The sequence below is a fragment of the Symphalangus syndactylus genome, chromosome 24 (genome assembly GCF_028878055.3).
Source record: "Symphalangus syndactylus isolate Jambi chromosome 24, NHGRI_mSymSyn1-v2.1_pri, whole genome shotgun sequence".
NCBI classification, from domain to species: domain Eukaryota; kingdom Metazoa; phylum Chordata; class Mammalia; order Primates; family Hylobatidae; genus Symphalangus; species Symphalangus syndactylus.
The window spans coordinates 9,093,863-9,112,649 of NC_072446.2; the positions used below are offsets into that span (position 1 = coordinate 9,093,863).

At 63.2% G+C, this 18,787-nt stretch overlaps 1 protein-coding gene across 3 annotated transcripts; it reads left to right on the top strand.

The window, feature by feature from the left end:
- Positions 1 to 22: 22 nt before the first annotated feature.
- Positions 23 to 12,438, top strand: EEF1A2 (eukaryotic translation elongation factor 1 alpha 2). Of its 3 annotated transcripts, none has more exons than XM_063633410.1 (8): positions 23 to 118; positions 2,242 to 2,456; positions 3,935 to 4,114; positions 4,869 to 5,165; positions 6,682 to 6,832; positions 9,713 to 9,969; positions 11,293 to 11,527; positions 12,027 to 12,438. In XM_063633410.1, the coding sequence occupies exons 2-8, from the start codon at positions 2,313 to 2,315 to the stop codon at positions 12,152 to 12,154; spliced, it is 1,392 nt and encodes a 463-aa protein (XP_063489480.1). In that variant the 5' UTR covers positions 23 to 118; positions 2,242 to 2,312; the 3' UTR covers positions 12,155 to 12,438. The 3 variants fall into 3 exon arrangements, with proteins under 3 accessions (XP_063489480.1, XP_055121676.1, XP_063489481.1); XM_055265701.2 differs by lacking the exon at positions 23 to 118 and adding an exon at positions 862 to 994; XM_063633411.1 differs by lacking the exon at positions 23 to 118 and having other exon boundaries at positions 2,221 to 2,456.
- Positions 12,439 to 18,787: the final 6,349 nt, after the last annotated feature.

The window sequence follows — 18,787 nt, forward strand, 5'->3', positions numbered from 1 at the left end:
GTTGGTCATTACCCGCTTGTGCCCAGGACCTCAGGGACTCCCCACTTCCTACAGAGCGTGGTCCGGTCTTTGGCTTGGCATCCTGACCCCATGTGAGGACCAGCCTCAAGGCGCTGAGGTGCAGCGGGGTGGGGCGCTGGGCGGGGTGGGGGGCCTGGGTTTGTCTGGATCTGACTCGCCCTTGGCTGGCGCTGTTTCCCAGCAGCAGCCGGCGGTAGGCGCACCCGGAGGGGAGGGTCCCTGGAAGATGTCAGTGGGTCTGGGAGCGGGCTTCCGGCGTTCCCTGCACCGTGGGAGACCAGCCTCTCAGGGGGAGGGTGGTTCTGCGCTGGATCCTCGGGGCCTGTCATGGTGCGCCCAGGAGGGCAGGCGCGTGAGGACAGGGACTGGAAACCAGCAGATTCCGGGGTTCCACCCTGAGGCCTGCACCCCCGGGCCTCATTAGGGAGAGCCCCTCAGAGCTGGGCTTCGTTGGTTCTTGGGCGTCCCCCATGAGCAGGGCCGGGGAGGGCCGGTAGACCCAGGCTCGTCTCCCAGGCTGCAGCCCACCTGCTCCCCTCCCCCGCCTGCCGGCTCCGGTCCTCGGCGTCTGCCCTGTCCCAGGGGACCGCTTTTCGCGGCTCAAGCGTGTTCCTGCCCTGAGCCGGCTCTCGCTCGGTCTCCCGGGCCCGCCGCGCTCTCCCCGCGCCGTCTCCATCCCCGTCCCTCCCTCCCGCCGCCTCCCTGCCCTGCCCCCGCCCCGCCCCCGCCAGCTGCGCGTTTCTCTCCCGCCTCCCGCGTCCGTCTTTGCAGCCAGCGCCTCCCGCATCCCCTCGCGTCCCCGTGGCGCCCGCCCGCGCGCGTCCGCGCCCCGCCCCCTCCCGCGCGGTTCCGCATTGGCGTGCTGCAGGGCGCGGTGCACTGCGCCGCCACCGTCAATAGGTGGACCCCCTCCCGGAGATAAAACCGCCGGCGCCGGCGCCGCCAGTCCCTCTGGCTGAGACCTCGGCTCCGGGTAAGGACGCTCGGCCCCCGGGCCTCCGCCCCCGCCCCCGTCTTCCGAAGAGGGACCCCCGGGGCAGGTCCTGGGGGGCAGAGGGCGGCCGGGCCCCGCACCCGCCCCCGCGCGCGCCCGGATTCCGGCTCCCGGGGGTCCCCGCGTCGGCCGGGCTGGGCTGGGGGTGGGGGGCGGCGCGGGGCGGCGGGGCCGGGTCCTGGGCGGCGATCGCCCCGTATCCGTGACCTTGGGGCCGCGGGGACCCTGCGGGCTGGGGGCAGGGTCTTCAGTGCCGGGGGCTGATGGGGGTCGGGCTTCGGGGCGCTGGACCAGAGGACGCTGAGGGAGGCGGTGAGATCTGGGGGCCCTGGCCTCCCCACCCCCACCCGTGTTCCCACCCCAGGGTGGCTTCTGTCCTCTTTCCCTCCCCCAGCCGCCTGTCCCCGAGAAGCAGCGTGGGTTTCTCCACTGACCTCTGTGATGGGACAGGGCTGTGACCCAGGGCCCTGACCAGAGGGGAGGGGGGAGGGAGGGTGCCCCCTATACCTCGACCCACGGGGCCGAGGGCATCTCCACCTGGCACTTGCTGGGCTCGGCTGGGCCGGGTCGTCCTTCCTCGGGCTGGAACAGGGACCCCCACCTCCCGGCCGCTGTCTGCCCCTGTGAGAGTCCGGGAGGGGGGTGCCTAGAGCTATTCTGGGTCCCTAATCTGGGCAGAGCATCTCTGTCGGGGCTCTGGCCCAGCCTGCCGGGCAGGGATGAGGGGAAGATGGCGCCGTCCCTGCCTGAGGAGGGGAGTGGGGAGCAGTGGCCATCTCTCCCCGGTGGCAGCGGGTGGGGGTGGGGCGCCGTGTCCCTGGCCCTGCCGCCGGGGAGGGGAGCGCGCGTGCAGGACAGGGCCCTGGAGCGCTGGGCAGGTGACTCATCACCCTGCTCTGCTGGTCACGGACGTACCCAGCCTGGTGCTGCGTGGTCCCTCCAAATGGTGGCTAACCCCTTCCCAAGGAGCGGCCGGGGGGCTCCAACGCCCAGTTATTTAGAGCAGATGGGGCCGTTTGGGCTCAAGTGTGGGGTGGGGGCAGTGCACAGCCTCTGCTTGCCCTGGCCAGGCCCAGCTGTGAGCGGGGGCCATTCCCTCCCCACCAAACATGGGGGCTTGGTTTGTGGGCAGGGATGCGTGCCCAGCCTGTGCCAGGACAGTCTCTGCTGGTCTCTCCCCCTGGGGCTCCCCATCACCTGTCTCCCCACCACGACTGGCCCCACAGAATCACTGCAGCCCCCCTCGCCCTGAGCCAGAGTACCCCGGGTCCCGCCAGCCCCTCACACTCCCAGCAAAATGGGCAAGGAGAAGACCCACATCAACATCGTGGTCATCGGCCACGTGGACTCTGGCAAGTCCACCACCACAGGCCACCTCATCTACAAATGCGGAGGTATCGACAAAAGGACCATTGAGAAGTTCGAGAAGGAGGCGGCTGAGGTGAGCTCCCCGGGCTCCCGTCTTGGCCCCCTGAGAAGGAACCCCCAACTCCCGTGGTGGCCAGGCTTGGCATCTCCCAGCCCCAGGGCATGGGGCTCAGGTGACCTCCTCCAGGGCAGGAGGGACCCCCGCTGTGGGGCACTAAGGCCTCAGAGGGTCTGGTGGGGCAGCCTCTCTCTTGGGGGGAGCTTGGTGGGAGAGGGGTGGCCATGGAGCTGCCGGACTTGCCCTGTGGTGAGGGAGGTGACCTGGGAGGGTCCGCAGAAGGCTCTGGAACTCTGCCATGTTGAGCTGGGGCTGGAGGGCCCTGGAGCCTTGCCCCCTTCCCCCCAGGGCCAAGGCTGGGGCTGGAGATGGTACTGCCCTCACTTGTCCCAGGGCCCTGCCAGGACGCACGCTGCTATTAATAGCTGATTGATGGGCAGCCGGCCCGTCTGCTCCATTTTCTTGTGCTGGGCTGTGGAGGGCTGCTGTCCAGGGCAGCCCTGGGGTGGGGGTCCTGGATGAGGTGACCCCCTAGCTGACCTTTTGAAGCGGTTCCTCTTTGGTGGCTGAGACGGTGGTGGGGAGCGGCCATGAGACGGGGTCTGCTCTCTGGTCCCCATCCCCCACCCAGGGCTCTGGGGAGAAGCCCACTTCCGGGAGGGCCTGTGGGAGCTCTCACCTGGATGATGAGGGCGGAGGCCAGGGCCGGAGGTGGGGGCACTCGCTGTCCTGGGCTGAGCCCCTGCCCTGGTGGGGTTGGGGGGTGCTCTGAGCTGCACCCCTGAGTTTGGGCTGCATCACCCTTTACCTGGCCTTGTCGGGAGGAGGCGGGGGTTTCAGAGGGCCGCTGTTTCAGGCCCCAGCTGGGTCCCGTCTGGGTCTGCTCCAGGCTGGGCAGCCTCCTGGAGGGCAGAGTCTTGTCTGTGCGAGGCCCTGGCTGGGAGCTCTGCCAAGCTGGGTCGTGACCGCCGCTGCTGCCCTGACCGCAGCCCGTCCCCTTCTGTGGGGGTCTCACTGGCCGAGGCCCCCCAGCTTCCCGTGTCCATCAGAGCGAGGAAGGGGAGGAGCAGCCACAGAGGGTTATTTATCTGACAGCCCCAAACACGGTGGTATTATTGGCCTCTGGCTGAGGAAGGGATCTGGGGGCGTCCGCAGCTTCAGATAAAGGGGAGCCCTCGCCCGGGAGGGGTTTATCCCATCTGGCGGCTTCGCTCGGAGAGCGAGCGACTCCCAGGCCCTTGCGCCACCTGCTGGTGGACGTGCGTAGCCGCGCCCATTTCGGAGCAGGTGCGGAGGCCGGCCCTGGGGGGCAGGGTCTGGGTGTGGGGTCCCGACGGAGGGGTCCGGCGTCCCAGGACCCCGGTGGGGAGCAAGGGGGTGCTGGAGCCCATCTCCCGCCTCTCGCGGCCACTCTGCTGTAACAAGCAGCTCGCACCACCAGGGACTCCTGAGTCCCGGGTCCCGCCCTCAGCCGTGACCCTCACCCGCTCCAGATGGGGAAGGGATCCTTCAAGTATGCCTGGGTGCTGGACAAGCTGAAGGCGGAGCGTGAGCGCGGCATCACCATCGACATCTCCCTCTGGAAGTTCGAGACCACCAAGTACTACATCACCATCATCGATGCCCCCGGCCACCGCGACTTCATCAAGAACATGATCACGGGCACATCCCAGGTGAGCAGGGCACAGCAGGTGGGGCTGGGGGAGAGGCCGCTGCACCCTTCAAGGGACACTGGGGGCCCCTGGGGTCACTGGGGTGGTGGGGTCTCCTGTGCTTCCTGCGAGGGCAGGGGACCCCTCACCTGGGCCACCCTCACCCAGTCTGGGTCAGAGCACCCCAAGGACGAATCCAGTGCTCTGGCATCTGAACCAGTGCCTGTGAAGATACCCAGCCAGTGTCAGCGTCCCCAGGTAGATGGGGGCAGATGGGGACATGGACACGCCTTCATACACGGAGGGGTTAGAGGCCAGGATGGGGACAGTGAGCAGTGGGGCAGAGGTGCCACCGGCCAGGCCTAGACCGTATGACATTTCAGGGCACTCACAGAGATGCACGGACACCCCAGACACAGCACCCTGCAGACAGCAGGACACATGCCACCACCTCCAAACTGCTTTGATAACTGTGACTTCAATCTGTCCTCAAGTGAGGAACAGGACCAGAGAGGCTAAGTGACTTGTCCAGGGACACACAGCTCACTGGTGGTGCAGCCAGGGCTGAACTTTGGTCCCCTGACCCGGGGCCTGGTGATGAGCCCCCATGCTGCCCTTGAAGTGGGGACCCCCATGCCTCCTGCCCCAAGGCTCCAGTGGGCTGCTCAGGCCCCAGCCCACTGCCTGGAGAGGCCTGGAAGTGAGGTGGGGCCCAGCTTGCTGTGTCCCCTGCCGGGCAGGCAGGGTGGAGCTCACTGTGTCCCCTGCCGGGCAGGCGGACTGCGCAGTGCTGATTGTGGCAGCGGGCGTGGGTGAGTTCGAGGCGGGCATCTCCAAGAATGGGCAGACGCGGGAGCATGCCCTGCTGGCCTACACGCTGGGTGTGAAGCAGCTCATCGTGGGTGTGAACAAAATGGACTCCACGGAGCCGGCTTACAGCGAGAAGCGCTACGACGAGATCGTCAAGGAAGTCAGCGCCTACATCAAGAAGATTGGCTACAACCCGGCCACCGTGCCCTTCGTGCCCATCTCCGGCTGGCACGGCGACAACATGCTGGAGCCCTCCCCCAACGTGAGTGGCGGCTAGGGCGGGGCGGGCCACAGGGGCTGGCTGGACCCCCTGGGCCAGAGCGAGGCACCAGCAGGTGGCAGGGGGCGGTCAAGGGCCTGTCCCCGGGAAATGCAGGTTCCCCTCGAAACCTGCTGGGTTTCCCTAACTGGCTCAGGGCCCAGCAGGGAGCCCCATCTCCCTCAGCACCGGGCTTTGCTCCTACACTCAGCCTCCCACACAGCTGGCCAGGGCCAGGGCCCATCCCCGACGTCAACACAGCAGGGGCAGCAGCCTCCAGCACCAGGCCCATGTGCTTGGTCTCCAGAGCCCTGCCATGGGGGTGGTGGGTTTCATCTCTGCCAGGCCATTGTGCTGGCCCTGGACACCGTGCAGGGGCTGCGGGCTGGGCCGTGGGGGCTCAGCTGCCTCCCCTGGGGTCTTGGAGCAGGGTTGGGCTTTGGGAAGTGTGCATGCTTCTGGGCTCACTGGGAAGGCCAAAGGTTGGCTCTTGGCTGGTCACCTGGGAGCTCAACGCGCGAACAGTCTGTAGCCTGGGGACTCTGCCTCAGCTGGAGGTGATGCGTGGAGACACTTGCAGAACCTGAGACCGTTCCCAGGGTTCTCCAAGCCAGAGGAGACCCCGGAATGGCCGCCACTGGGCTCTGCCAGCACTGTCACTGCCCACAGTGAGGGTGCAGGTGTGGAGTCTAGAGACAGCAGGGAGACAGACCAGCAGCACTGAGCCTGGAGCTGAGGTCTGGGGACAGAGCTGGGAGGGACTCCCCCAGCCCCGCCTCCATCTCACGAGGCTGGATGTTTTCACCTGTGATGGCGTTGTCCTCACGGGGTATCATGTGGCGAACACCACTCTCCCCCTCTCCAGGGAGGCCTCCAGCCATCAGGGGCCCCGCACTCCCGTCTGGCCTGAGCTGCTAGGTGGCCCATGCTTACACAGGTCCTGGGGGGCTGGGGCACAGTGCTGCCAGCCCCTCCTCTTCTCCCTGTTTGTGGCAGGTGGCCCAGAGGGAGGCTTCCTGGGGTGGGAGCAGGGGCCGCGCTAGGAGAAGCTCCGGACAAGGCTGGGCCAAGCTTGGAGGCAGCGCAGTGTCCAGGAGCTAGGGTGGGGCGAGGCTCCTCCTCCAGCTCTGTCCCTGGCCTGGCCCTTGGCCAGACTCGGCGTCCTCCTAGTTAAGTCACCTGCCCTGCCTGGAGCTGATGGTCAGGGGTCCGGGGTTTCGGGGACTTGGGGCTGGACTGCGGGTTTGTTCACAGTGTCAGCAACTCCTGAGCAGCCTGGGCTGGGAAGGGTGCTTTCCCTCTTTGTCCTCCTCCTTTTAAGAGGGATCTCCTTCCCAGAGTCCCTGTGATGCTGGGGCTATGGGCTGGGGAGGAGCAGGGTGGGGAAATTCCTCATCTCAAAGGGCATGAGGCAAGTTTAGCCTGAACAGCAGTACTCCTGGAAGCACCCTGGGGAGGCCTGAGGGTGGGGAGGCCACCAATGTCTCTGTAACGGATTGATTTTCTCCCTTTGGTCCAGATGCCATGGTTCAAGGGCTGGAAGGTGGAGCGTAAGGAGGGCAATGCAAGCGGCGTGTCCCTGCTGGAGGCCCTGGACACCATCCTGCCCCCCACGCGCCCCACGGACAAGCCCCTGCGCCTGCCGCTGCAGGACGTGTACAAGATCGGCGGTGAGCAAGGGCGCCGTGCTGGAGCTCCTGCCTGGCCAGCTCTGCCCGCCCTAGGCCAGGGGCCCCTACGAGGCATCTCAAGACTGGGCTGTCTCCAATCTCTCCCCTTACCACACACTTTCTGGGGGACAGTCCATCCCACATCCATCCATCCATCCACCCACCTCCCCACCCATCCATCCTCTGTCCATCCGTCCGTCCATCCATCCATCCATCCATCCATCCATCCATCCATCCTTCTATCCACCTCTCCATCCATCCATCCATCCATCCATCCATCCATCCATCCATCTCCCCACCCATCCATCCTTCACTCCATCCATCCATCCATCCATCCATCCATCCATCCATCCATCTCCCCACCCATCCATCCTTCATCCATCCATCCATCCATCCATCCATCCATCCATCTATCCTTCTCTGTATCCAACCATCCCTCCACCTCTCCATCCATCCATCCATCCATCCACCCACCCACCTCCCCACCCATCCATCCTTCTGTCCATCCATCCATCCATCCATCCATCCATCTCTCCATCCATCCATCCATCTCCCCACCATCCATCCTTCTCTCTATCCATCCATCCATCCATTGATTGTCCCACCCATCCATCCTTCTCTCTATCCCTCCATCTATCCATCCATGCATCCATCCATCCATTGTCCTACCCATCCATCCTCTCCATCCATCCATCCATCCATCCACCTCCATCCATCCATCCATCCACTCACCCACCTCCCCCATCTATCCTCTGTCCATCTATCCATCCATCCACCTCTCCATCCATCCATCCATCCATCTCCCCACCCATTCATCCTTCTCTCTATGCATCCGTCCACCTATTGTCCCACCTATCCATCCTTCTATCTATCCATCCATCTCCCCATCCATCCATCCATCCATCCATCCACTCACCCACCTCCCCAACCATCCGTCCTTCTGTCCATCCACCCACCCACCCACCTCCCCATCCATCCATCCTTCTGTCCATCCATCCATCCATCCATCCATCCATCCATCCATCCACCCACCCACCTCCCTATCCATCCATCCATCCATCCATCCATCCATTTCCCCATCTATCCATCCATCCATCCATCCATCTATCCACCCACCTCCCCACCCATCCATCCTTCTGTCCATCCACCCATCCACCTACCTGTCCATCCATCCATCCACCCATCCACCCACCCACCCACCTCCCTACCCATCCATCCACCCACCCACCTCCCCACCCATCCATCCTTCTCTCCATCCATCCATCCATCCATCCATCCATCCATCCATCTCTCCATCCATCCACCCATCTACCCACCTCTCCACCCATCCATCCTTCTATCCATCCACCCATCCACCCATCCATCCATCCATCCATCCATCCATCCATCCATCCATCCCTCCCTCCCCATCCATCCATCCATCCATCTCGCTACCCATTCATCCTTCTGTCCATCCACCCATCCACCTATCCATCCATCCACCTCCCCATCCATCCACCTCCCCATCCATCCATCCATCCATCCTTCCATCCATCCATCCATCCATCCATCCATCCATCTCCCCATCCACCTCTCCATCCACCCATCTCCCCATCCAGCCATCCTTCCCTCCATCATCCATCCATCCATCTCATCCATCCATTCATCTCCTCATCCATCCATCCATCCATCCATCTCTCCATCCATCCATCCATCCACCTCCCCATCCATCCATCCATCCATCCACCCACCTCCCTACCCATCCATCCTTCTGTCGATCCACTCATCCACCTCCTCATTCATCCATCCATCCATCCACCAATCCATCCATCCATCTCCCTACTCATCCATCTCCCCACCCATCCTTCTGTCTGTCCACCTCCCCATCCATCTACCTCCCCATTCATCCATCCATCCATCCATCCATCCATCCATCCATCCATCCATCCATCCTTCTATCCATCCATCCATCCATCTCACCAAGAAGAGAAACCATAAGAAAATCTGAGACCCCAGAGAAGGGGCACTGATAGGAGACCCCCAGCCAGTGGGCTGCAGCCAAAGATGTTGCAGGCACCTCTGTGTGCACAGTGGGGGCATCCTGCTCACCCCAGCACAGAGCACAGCCACCGGCCTCAGTGAAGTCGGCTGGAGGCTACAACGGGCCTCCCTCACAGCCCTGGGAGGTGAGGGTGGAGACCCAGTAGCCTGGGGGAGACAAGATCCCCATGTGGCAGCTGCACAATTGGTTTAAGCAGATCCATGAGAAATGCCAGGGATGCTCAGGTGCCACTGTGCCTGTGCTGCATCCGGCTGAGAGTCCCCTTTAATGATAGAGACCTTCGGCACCCAAGTGGGGCCCAGAGAGCCTGCAGGGAGCAGGGAGCAGGGAGCAGGGAGCAGGGAGCAGGGAGCAGGGCCCGCAGGGAGCAGGGAGCAGGGAGCAGGGAGCAGGGCCACCAGGCCCCAGGCAGGAGCAGTCAGTGGCCCGGCCCACACTCACAGGGAGGAGTCCTCAGACAAAGGAGGGGTCCCATAGTGCCCCCTTCGAGGGAAAGTGCTCTCTGGGGGCATGGATGGGACCCCAGGTTCAGACAGCCCCTCTCTGCCCATCCTCCCCCTTCTCTGCCCCTGTGGCTTTTCCTTGGGTTCCTGGGAGCTCTGCTGCTCAGCCTCTTATTTCCCCAGCTGGGTGGGGGAGCCCCCACTTCTCTTGGAATCTCTGTGTCTGCCTTGTCCCTGGCCTCCCCTCCCTTGCACTCTGCCCATGTGGCCCCAACCCCCAGGCCTGTCGGGGGATCCAGTCCCAGGCTTTGTTGGTTTCCAGGCTCTGTCCCCGAATATCCTTCCCCAGCATCCCCTCGGGCCCTGCCTTCCCCTCACACCCCCTCCCCTCTGCAGGCATTGGCACGGTGCCCGTGGGCCGGGTGGAGACTGGCATCCTGCGGCCGGGCATGGTGGTGACCTTTGCGCCAGTGAACATCACCACTGAGGTGAAGTCGGTGGAAATGCACCATGAGGCTCTGAGCGAAGCTCTGCCTGGCGACAACGTCGGCTTCAATGTGAAGAATGTGTCAGTGAAGGACATCCGGCGGGGCAACGTGTGCGGGGACAGCAAGTCCGACCCGCCGCAGGAGGCCGCTCAGTTCACTTCCCAGGTGGGGGGCTGCACTGGGTCCAGGGGGCTGGCGCCTGCTGGGCAGCAGCAGAACTGTCCTGGGTGAGGCTGCTGTCGGCAGGTGGCCTGGTGTGGGGAGAAAACCGGACCCTCAGGCCGGGCACAGTCGCTCACGCCTGTAATCCCAGCACTTTGGGAGGCCAAGGCGGGTGGATCACGAGGTCAAGAGATCAAGACCATCTTGGTCAACATGGTGAAGCCCCATCTCTACTAAAAATACAAAAATTAGCTAGGCATGGTGGCACATGCCTGTAGTCCCAGCTATCAGGAAGCTAAGGCAGGAGAATCGCTTGAACCTGGTAGGCGGAGGTTACAGTGAGCCGAGATTGCGCCACTGCACTTCAGCCTGGGCGACGGAGCGAGACTCCGTCTCAAAAGAAAAAAAAAAAGAAAAGGGAAAGGGACCCCCATTCCACCGAGGGGGCCACCGAGCACTCAACTGGGGGATCAGTCAGTTCTGGGAGGGGTGCAGGCCCTATGGCTCCCAGCCTGTGTTCAATCCCGGGTCTGTCTTCCATGCCACACCGCTGGGATGCCCAGCCTCTGAGGTCCTACATTCGTCCTGGAAAAACGCTTTTGTTAACTTACTGCCTGAGACATCTCTGTCATACTTTCATTCTCTACAGTCTTCATTGCCCCCTCTTTGCTGGCCTCTTCATATATTTTTTTTTTTTTGAGACGGAGTCTCACTCTGTTGCCCAGGCTGGAGTGCAGTGGCGTGATCTCGGCTCACTGCAACCTCCGCCTCCCGGGTACAAGTGATTCTCCTGCCTCAGCCTCCCAAGTAGGTAGGATTACAGGCATGCGCCACCACGCCTGGCTAATTTTTGTATTATTAGTAGATACGGGGTTTCGCCATGTTGGGCAGGCTGGTCTCGAGCTCCTGACCTCAAGTGATCCACGTGCGTCGGCCCCCTAAAGTACTGGGATTACAGGCGTGAGCCACCGTGCCCGGCCTCTTCATGATTTTTAAAAGTGGCTTTACTGAGATACAACTGAAACACAGGAATTGAGGTCCAGTTTTGTCACACCCCCGCCTTAGTTCCAGCTGGGGTTGGCCGTGTAGGTGCTGCCCCTGCCCCTTCGAAACAATGAATCTCAGTTGTTTATCTTTTGCTTAATGAGGATGTTGAGGCTCAGGTCTGGGGCTGGGTCCTCAGAGCCTGAGTTTCCTCCAGTCAGCGCTCCGGGCCCAGGAGCCCATGGAGGGGGGCCGGTGACGGGGCCTCCCAGCCCCGCTCTGGCGCCCTCCCGGTGCCCACCGCGGATGTGCCTGATGGGCCGCCTGTGGCTCTGTTCTCAGGTCATCATCCTGAACCACCCGGGGCAGATCAGCGCCGGCTACTCCCCGGTCATCGACTGCCACACAGCCCACATCGCCTGCAAGTTTGCGGAGCTGAAGGAGAAGATTGACCGGCGCTCTGGCAAGAAGCTGGAGGACAACCCTAAGTCCCTGAAGTCTGGAGACGCGGCCATCGTGGAGATGGTGCCGGGAAAGCCCATGTGTGTTGAGAGCTTCTCCCAGTACCCGCCTCTCGGTGAGCCGGGGTGGTCCGGGGAGGTGCAGCCCCCAGGCCGTGGCTGATCCAGGCTGAGGGCAGAGGACTGCGGGGATGGGGCGCTGGGGACAGCACTGGGCCCCCTTTCCTGCGGAGCTTGGCCCAGAGCATGGCAGGAGACCCACGACCTCCGTGTCACTGAGTGCAGGTGACCCTGCCCGGACGACCTGGGGCGGGTCCTGTGTGCAGACGAGGCCCCGAAAGTGAGGAAGGCCCCGCGAGTGAGGAGGGCTCCGAAGTCGTCCAGTGGCAGCGTTAGGGCTGCCCCCGCCCCGTGGTTGACCGTGGAGCAGCCGCCCAGGCAGGACTCCGGCGAGGCCGGCCGTCCTCACAAGGGCGCGCTCTGCGCTAAGCGTGTTCCGAGGATGTTCCCGACCCGGCTTCCTTCCAGCGGTTGCGCCCCCGCCCGGCGAGAGCCCTGGGGTTGTGGGGGGACAAGTCCTCCGGCCCCGCTCACACGCCGCCCCCCGCCCCCCAGGCCGCTTCGCCGTGCGCGACATGAGGCAGACGGTGGCCGTGGGCGTCATCAAGAACGTGGAGAAGAAGAGCGGCGGCGCCGGCAAGGTCACCAAGTCTGCGCAGAAGGCGCAGAAGGCGGGCAAGTGAAGCGCGGGCGCCCGCGGCGCGACCCTCCCCGGCGGCGCCGCGCTCCGAACCCCGGCCCGGCCCCCGCCCCGCCCCCGCCCCGCGCGCCGCTCCGGCGCCCCGCACCCCCGCCAGGCGCATGTCTGCACCACCGCTTGCCAGAGGCCCTCGGTCAGCGACTGGATGCTCGCCATCAAGGTCCAGTGGAAGTTCTTCAAGAGGAAAGGCGCCCCCGCCCCAGGCTTCCGTGCCCAGCGCTCGCCACGCTCAGTGCCCGTTTTACCAATAAACTGAGCGACCCCGGAGCCGTGTGCGCCTGCTGCTGGGGGGGTGGGCCCCGCCCGCGCTCCCCGGACCCCCTCCCTGCCCAGGTGGCCGGCCCGGCATCCTTCACTCCCTGCCTGGGGACCCCAGGGTGGGCGGTGGGCCTGCAAGAGTGGCCCCCTGCGCTGCACAGGGTGAGCGCTGAGCGCTCAGGGAGGAGTGCCTGGTGTCCCCCAGGCGGTTGCCAAGCACCAAGGCCCCATCCGAAGGCCAGGTGGCCTGGGTGGCTGTGAGGGGCTTTTCCATGGCTACCCAGGGCAGAGAATGGTGCCTTCAGATCCACAGAACGAGGCTGCGGGTTTTGGGATCTCTGGGGGCCGCATGAGAGCTGAGGGCTCCTCCACCGCGTGACTGTCACACACACACACTCATTCTTCCTCTGGCCCCGCACGCCTGGTCTCACTCTCCTCCTAAGCCGGTCACCTGTGGCTGGAGCCTGTACCTGTCCATCCTGCTCCCAGGTCCAGGCCCTCTGCACATGGTTGTAGGAACTCCAGCCCCTGAAGCCGGGAGGCTGGTGACTTCGGTCAGTGGGCTGGGGGCTTTGGGTCTTCCCTGGGGTCCCTGGTCTCTCTGGGCTAGAACCTGCTCCGACCTTGGCTGGCAAGGGTGGAGGGGTGGGGAGAGGGGAGGACAACTCCTTTCCACCCCTCCCTGCTCTGGGAAAGCGGCCCCGGCCCACAGCCAGTCATGCGCAGCAGGTGAGGGTCGGGGTGGAGGGTGGGCAGGTTCCCTGAGGATGCAGAGGAGGGTCAGGTGGAGGGTGGGCAGGTTCCCTGAGGATGCAGAGGAGGGTCAGGTGGAGGGTGGGCAGGTTCCCTGAGGATGCAGAGGAGGGTCAGGTGGAGGGTGGGCAGGTTCCCTGAGGATGCAGAGGAGGGTCAGGTGGAGGATGGGCAGGTTCCCTGAGGATGCAGAGGAGGGTCAGGTGGAGGGTGGGCAGGTTCCCTGAGGATGCAGAGGAGGGTCAGGTGGAGGGTGGGCAGGTTCCCTGAGGATGCAGAGGAGGGTCAGGTGGAGGGTGGGCAGGTTCCCTGAGGATGCAGAGGAGGGTCAGGTGGAGGGTGGGCAGGTTCCCTGAGGATGCAGAGGAGGGTCGGGGTGGAGGGTGGGCAGGTTCCCTGAGGATGCAGAGGAGGGTCAGGTGGAGGGTGGGCAGGTTCCCTGAGGATGCAGAGGAGGGTCGGGGTGGAGGGTGGGCAGGCTCCCTGAGGATGCAGAGGAGGGTCGGGGTGGAGGGTGGGCAGGGCCCCTGACCCTGTACACAGCACTGAGGCAGGCCTCTCTGTCGCCCAGCCCCCACCTCCCCACCTACAGCCGGGTACCTGACTGGGAGGGTTCCGCAGAGCAGGCAGGCTGACCACAAGGCCCCATAGTGGGTTAGTCTCTTAGGGATGCCGCAACCAATGACTGCAAATGGCGAGGCCTCCTGGGGCCAGGCCAAAACCAGCCTCCCTGCCAAAATCAAGGTGTCAACAGGGCTCTAGTCCTCTGGAGATCCCAGGAGAATCGGTTCCCTGCTTCACCCCTTGCTGTGTCTGCCAACACCCCGTGGCTTGTGGCTGCATCATTCCAGTCTCTGCCTCTGTCGTCACACTGCTTTATCCTCCTCTGTGTCAAATCCCCTTCTCATGAGGATGCGAGTGATTGCATTTGGGGCCCACCTGGGATAATCCGGGATTACCCCCATCTCAACATCCTCAATCAAATCTTCAAAATCCTTTCCTGCCACATGAAGTCAGCCACAGATTCCAGGGTTGAGGTCCTGATATCCTTGGGGCATATTGGACCCACTATGCTGGGTGAGGATGGAAACGAGGCAGCCCAGGTGACAGGCAGTGGTGACGGGGGCACTGTCTGGGGGCACCCTTGGAGGGCCTGCTCGTGTCTCCCTCCAGTCCCAAAGTGGGATGCCCTCAAACCCACACGAAAGGAGGTGGAATGAGAGGAAGAGTGGGGCGGCCAGGCAGGGATGTGGTTGGGAGCTTCGGCCCCCATGTGGTGCTGGCAGCCCACGGCCCCAGATGGGGAGGATTTGAACCCATGAACATCAGAGCCACGAGGCCTCCACAGAGGAGATACAGGACCCAGTCATGTTGGGACTTTGGATATATATCAAATAATTGTTTAGTGTAAAATATTTGGGTCATATTTACACAAAAACGGTACTCCTTATTTACCTAAAATTCTGATCTCACTGGGTGTCCTGTGTTTTACCTGGTGGCCCTGCCCAAGGACACAGGTGTTCCTGATGGACCCCGGCCCATCCCGGGCCTCTGTGGGGCCACATGGATGGGAGGGGCCTAGTGGGGCCTGCAGAGCCTGTCTGGAAGGAAGCTGTCCTTTCACGTGTGACCTGGCTAGAACTGGGGCCAAATGGGAGAAATTTGCCAGCCTGAGATGGGACAGAAGTGAAAACGGCCCCAGCTGGAGTTGCAGGAAGCCTCCTTGGGTGGTCCCCGAGGTGCTCAGGGGTCCCCTCACCCCCATGTCCCAGTTGCAGTTGCAAACTCTGGATGACTGGCAGCCTTGGTTGCTGGTGGGGGGCAAGCCCAGCCTGCCTGCCATGGTCTGTGCTGGGGCTACAGTGCCCCCTCCAGGTGGGTGTGTTTCTTTTTTTTTTTTTTGAGACGGAGTCTCGCCCTGTCGCCCAGGCTGGAGTGCAGTGGCGCAGTCTTGGCTCACTGCAAGCTCCGCCTCCCGGGTTCACGCCATTCTCCTGCCTCAGCCTCTCCGAGTAGCTGGGACTACAGGCGCCCGCCACCACGCCTGGGTAATTTTTTTGTATTTTTAGTAGAGACGGGGTTTCACCGTGGTCTCGATCTCCTGACCTCGTGATCCACCCGCCTCGGCCTCCCAAAGTGCTGGGATTACAAGCGTGAGTCACCACGCCCGGCCAGGTGGGTGTGTTTCTGGGGTGGGGAGGAGCACAGGGAGGGCAGAGAGATGGGAGCACTCCCTGTTCCCACCGGGGTCCTCAGCAGATGAGAGTCCTGGCCGTGGTAGCCTGGAGGGTGGGTCTCCAGGAACGGTCTCTGACTTCGGCTCCCCGTCTGGGGTAATGAAGGCAGGCCCAAGTCCTTGGGTGTGATGCCTGCCAGGGCTCTGGGCCTTGCTGTGCCCCTCGTGCTCAGGTGGGGGGCTGTGGGGTGGGGACCGGCAGTGGCTGGAGGAGGCCAGGATCTGGGACTGGGCTCGTGGTGTCCCTCGTGGGCGGGGGCAGCACACACAGGGTGCCAGGATTGCCCTGCTGGATGCCGGGCAGAAGATACCCTGTGTCCAGCCCGCTGTCAGCTCTGCGGAGGGCAGGGGCTTGGCCAAAGCTGCCCTGGGGTCCCCAGCCCTCGGTCTCTGGGGAGTTCTGGTGCCACCCGCACCGGGGGCAGAGGAGCTTCTGGCGGCTGAGAGGCCCAGGGAAGCAAGCTGTGCTTGTTAATCAGGAAGGGGGGCTGGGGGGACACCGGGCAGAGCTCTGCGTTGTCTCCAGGACAGGAATGCTCAAAGCTTTCGTGTTAGGACCCTTGTACAGTGTTAAATGTCAGGGAGGTTACATCTGCCACTGTTCAGTGTGCTAGAAACTAAACGTGTGACTATTTAAGACATGAGAAAGCAGGGGAGTGTCACACCTCTTATGGCCTCTGAGAACTCCACTGTCCAAGTGAGGACGGGAGCGAGAAGTCTTGGCATTATTGTGAAAACAGGTTTTGACCTTGGGGCTTTCTGGAAAGTTCTTGGGAGCCCCGGGGGACCTGGACCGTGCTTTGTGAACCAAGGCTTTAGGCGGCTGAGCAGTGGGGAAGGCAAGGGTTGGGGTCCCAGCTCTGGCACCTGAGGCCGGGCAATGGAGCCAGAGATGCCGCGGCGCCCCTTCTCTATCGGTGAAAGGGGGTCGGGCCAGGATTAAAGGAAACCACGGCCACACAGGGCCTCTGCGGCTGCCTCTCCAGCTCCCTGAATAGGGGCTGCGGTGGAGGTGTGAGCTCTGGCTGCTCCCTGGGGCCCAGAGGAGGGTGGGTTTTTCCCCATAGCAGGTGGGGGCAGGGGCATTGGGAGGGGCAGAGCTCACTGGGGTTGTGGTCTGGACAGAACGCTCCGTGGGTGTCAGCTTGGGGAGCCTGAGGACAGCTGGAGGGTAGTGGCCGGGGTGAGGGCAGGGGACCACAGCCAGACAGTGGCCTGGAGCCCTGCAAGGGTGGGACCGTGCAGTCTCAGGGCCCCAGTGGGGTGTTGATGGATGCTTGCAGCTGGCTGGACACCTGGGCTGCTGTCTGGCTGAAGGGGGCCCCAAGGCCCAGAGAGTGGCTCCGACTGGCGGCCACTGGGACTCAGGGTCAGTCCTGGGGCTGCTGAGGCCCCAGAGCAGGTCCTGAAATCAGGGAGGGCATGGGTGGCGGAAGGAGCTCCACCCTACTTGGGTTGGTGAATAATTTTTTTTTTTCTTGAGTCTCGCTCTGTCGCCCAGGCTGGAGTGCAGCGGTACGATCTCTGCTCACTGCAAGCTCCGCCTCCCGAGTTCACGCCATTCTCCTGCCTCAGCCTCCCGAGTAGCTGGGACTACAGGCATCCGCCACCACGCCCGACTAATTTTTTGTATTTTTAGTAGGGATAGGGTTTCACTGTGTTAGCCAGGATGGTCTTGATCTCCTGACCTCGTGATCCGCCTGCCTCGGCCTCCCAAAGTGCTGGGATTACAGGCGTGAGCCACCGTGCCCAGCCAGGTTGGTGAATAATTTAAAACAGAATCCACTAAGACACCCTATTGGTGGCTTCGGTCTGCACTTTGGACATCACTGAAAAATTCCTGAGGCCTCAAGAGGCTGTGAGGCCCTACTGAGTGGCCGAATGCCATCTGTCCCTTGCCCTTGTCTCTCCCGGGCTCCTGGTGCCCTCCTGTAACCCAGGCAGGAAGGACCTTCCCACCCCACTCCAGGTTCCCAGGGTGGCTGGAAGGGCCTGGGTGCCCTGGCAGTCTTGGGTTTGACCAGCGGCTTCTGGGCTCCCTGCCAAGGGGCTGGGCTTTGCGGCAGCCGGTCAGGCCTCCACAATGGGACCCCGGGGATTTCCCATGTGCTGTGACTGTGGGAATGACTGTCCTTGTGGGTGACTTAGTGTGTCCTGGAGTGGGACTGCAGGCACGGGGTTACATCCATACCCTGGTGCGTGTGTGACCTGGGTGAACTGTGCATACCTGTGGGTGGCTGTGTGGGGTGCAGGGGAGAACTTGGCGGGGTGTCCTGGAGCCCCTGGAAACAGTCAGGACGTATGTGCTCGTGCGTCTGTTCATTTGTGCCTGCGTGTCTGTGTGTCGGGCATCTGGCTGTACCTGTGCTGCCGGCTGGCCACCTGGAGTCAGGGCTGACTCTCTGGGGAGTGCCCACCAGGTGGCTGGACTCAGGAAGCACTGGGCAACGGTCCCTGTCTCGAAGCCAGGGAGGGAGAAGCCAGCCCGGGGGACAGGCTGGACTGGCAGGTGCATGGGCCTTGAGGCAGCTCCTGACTCTGCTGAGGGGAGAGAAGCCCCATCCCCGTGAGAGGGTCAACCAGGAACGTCAGGGGTCTTTGGAGGAACTGTGGGGTCTGGCTTATTTCCTGGCTTCATGCTGCTCTGGCATCTTGCTTTGGGGGTCGGCTGGGGGAGGTGGGGAAGACCCTGAGGAGAATGTGTGAGGCTGAGAACAGCTCCAGGATGGAGAGCAGATGCAGGTGGGGTCAGCGGCCCCAAACCAGGGCCCTGGCTTGGTCTGTGGGGGCTCCGAGGCAGGGGCAGGAGGCATCAACACCCAGAGGAGGGGAGAGAGGGTCTGGGCCCTGGATGGTGTGGGGTGGGAGCAGGAAGGAAGCCGTTGCCCCTGGACCCCCTGCCCAAACGTGGAGCCTGGTTGCAGACCTCCTGCTGCAGGACAGCAGTTCCTAACAGCCTGTGGGTCTCCTGCAGGGACAGGACTGGAGCTGTGGGTGTGGCAGGAGGCAGAGCTCCCAGGCAGTACTAGCCTGAAGGAGTTGGAGGGGCAGGAACCCAAGCCCCCTGCCCTGCCCATCTCCCTGAACATGTCGGGGGAAGGAGCCCCAGGCTCTGACACAGCCTGTCATGGGGAGGGGCTCGCAGTTCTGCCCCAGGCTCTGGCTATGAGGACCCTGCCAGCCACTGTCTGAAGCCAGGTCAGGCCAAGCCAGCTGCCAGCTGTGGGGTTCCAGGGCTCAGCGGCCTGGGGGTAGGGGGCGGTGCTGAACTGAGCAGTTGGAGGGAACGGGCGAGGGGGAAGGAGAAATCCACTGAGTCCCATGGTGGGCGGCTGTAAGATCTCCTCTCTCCATTTCCTAGTCTCTGTA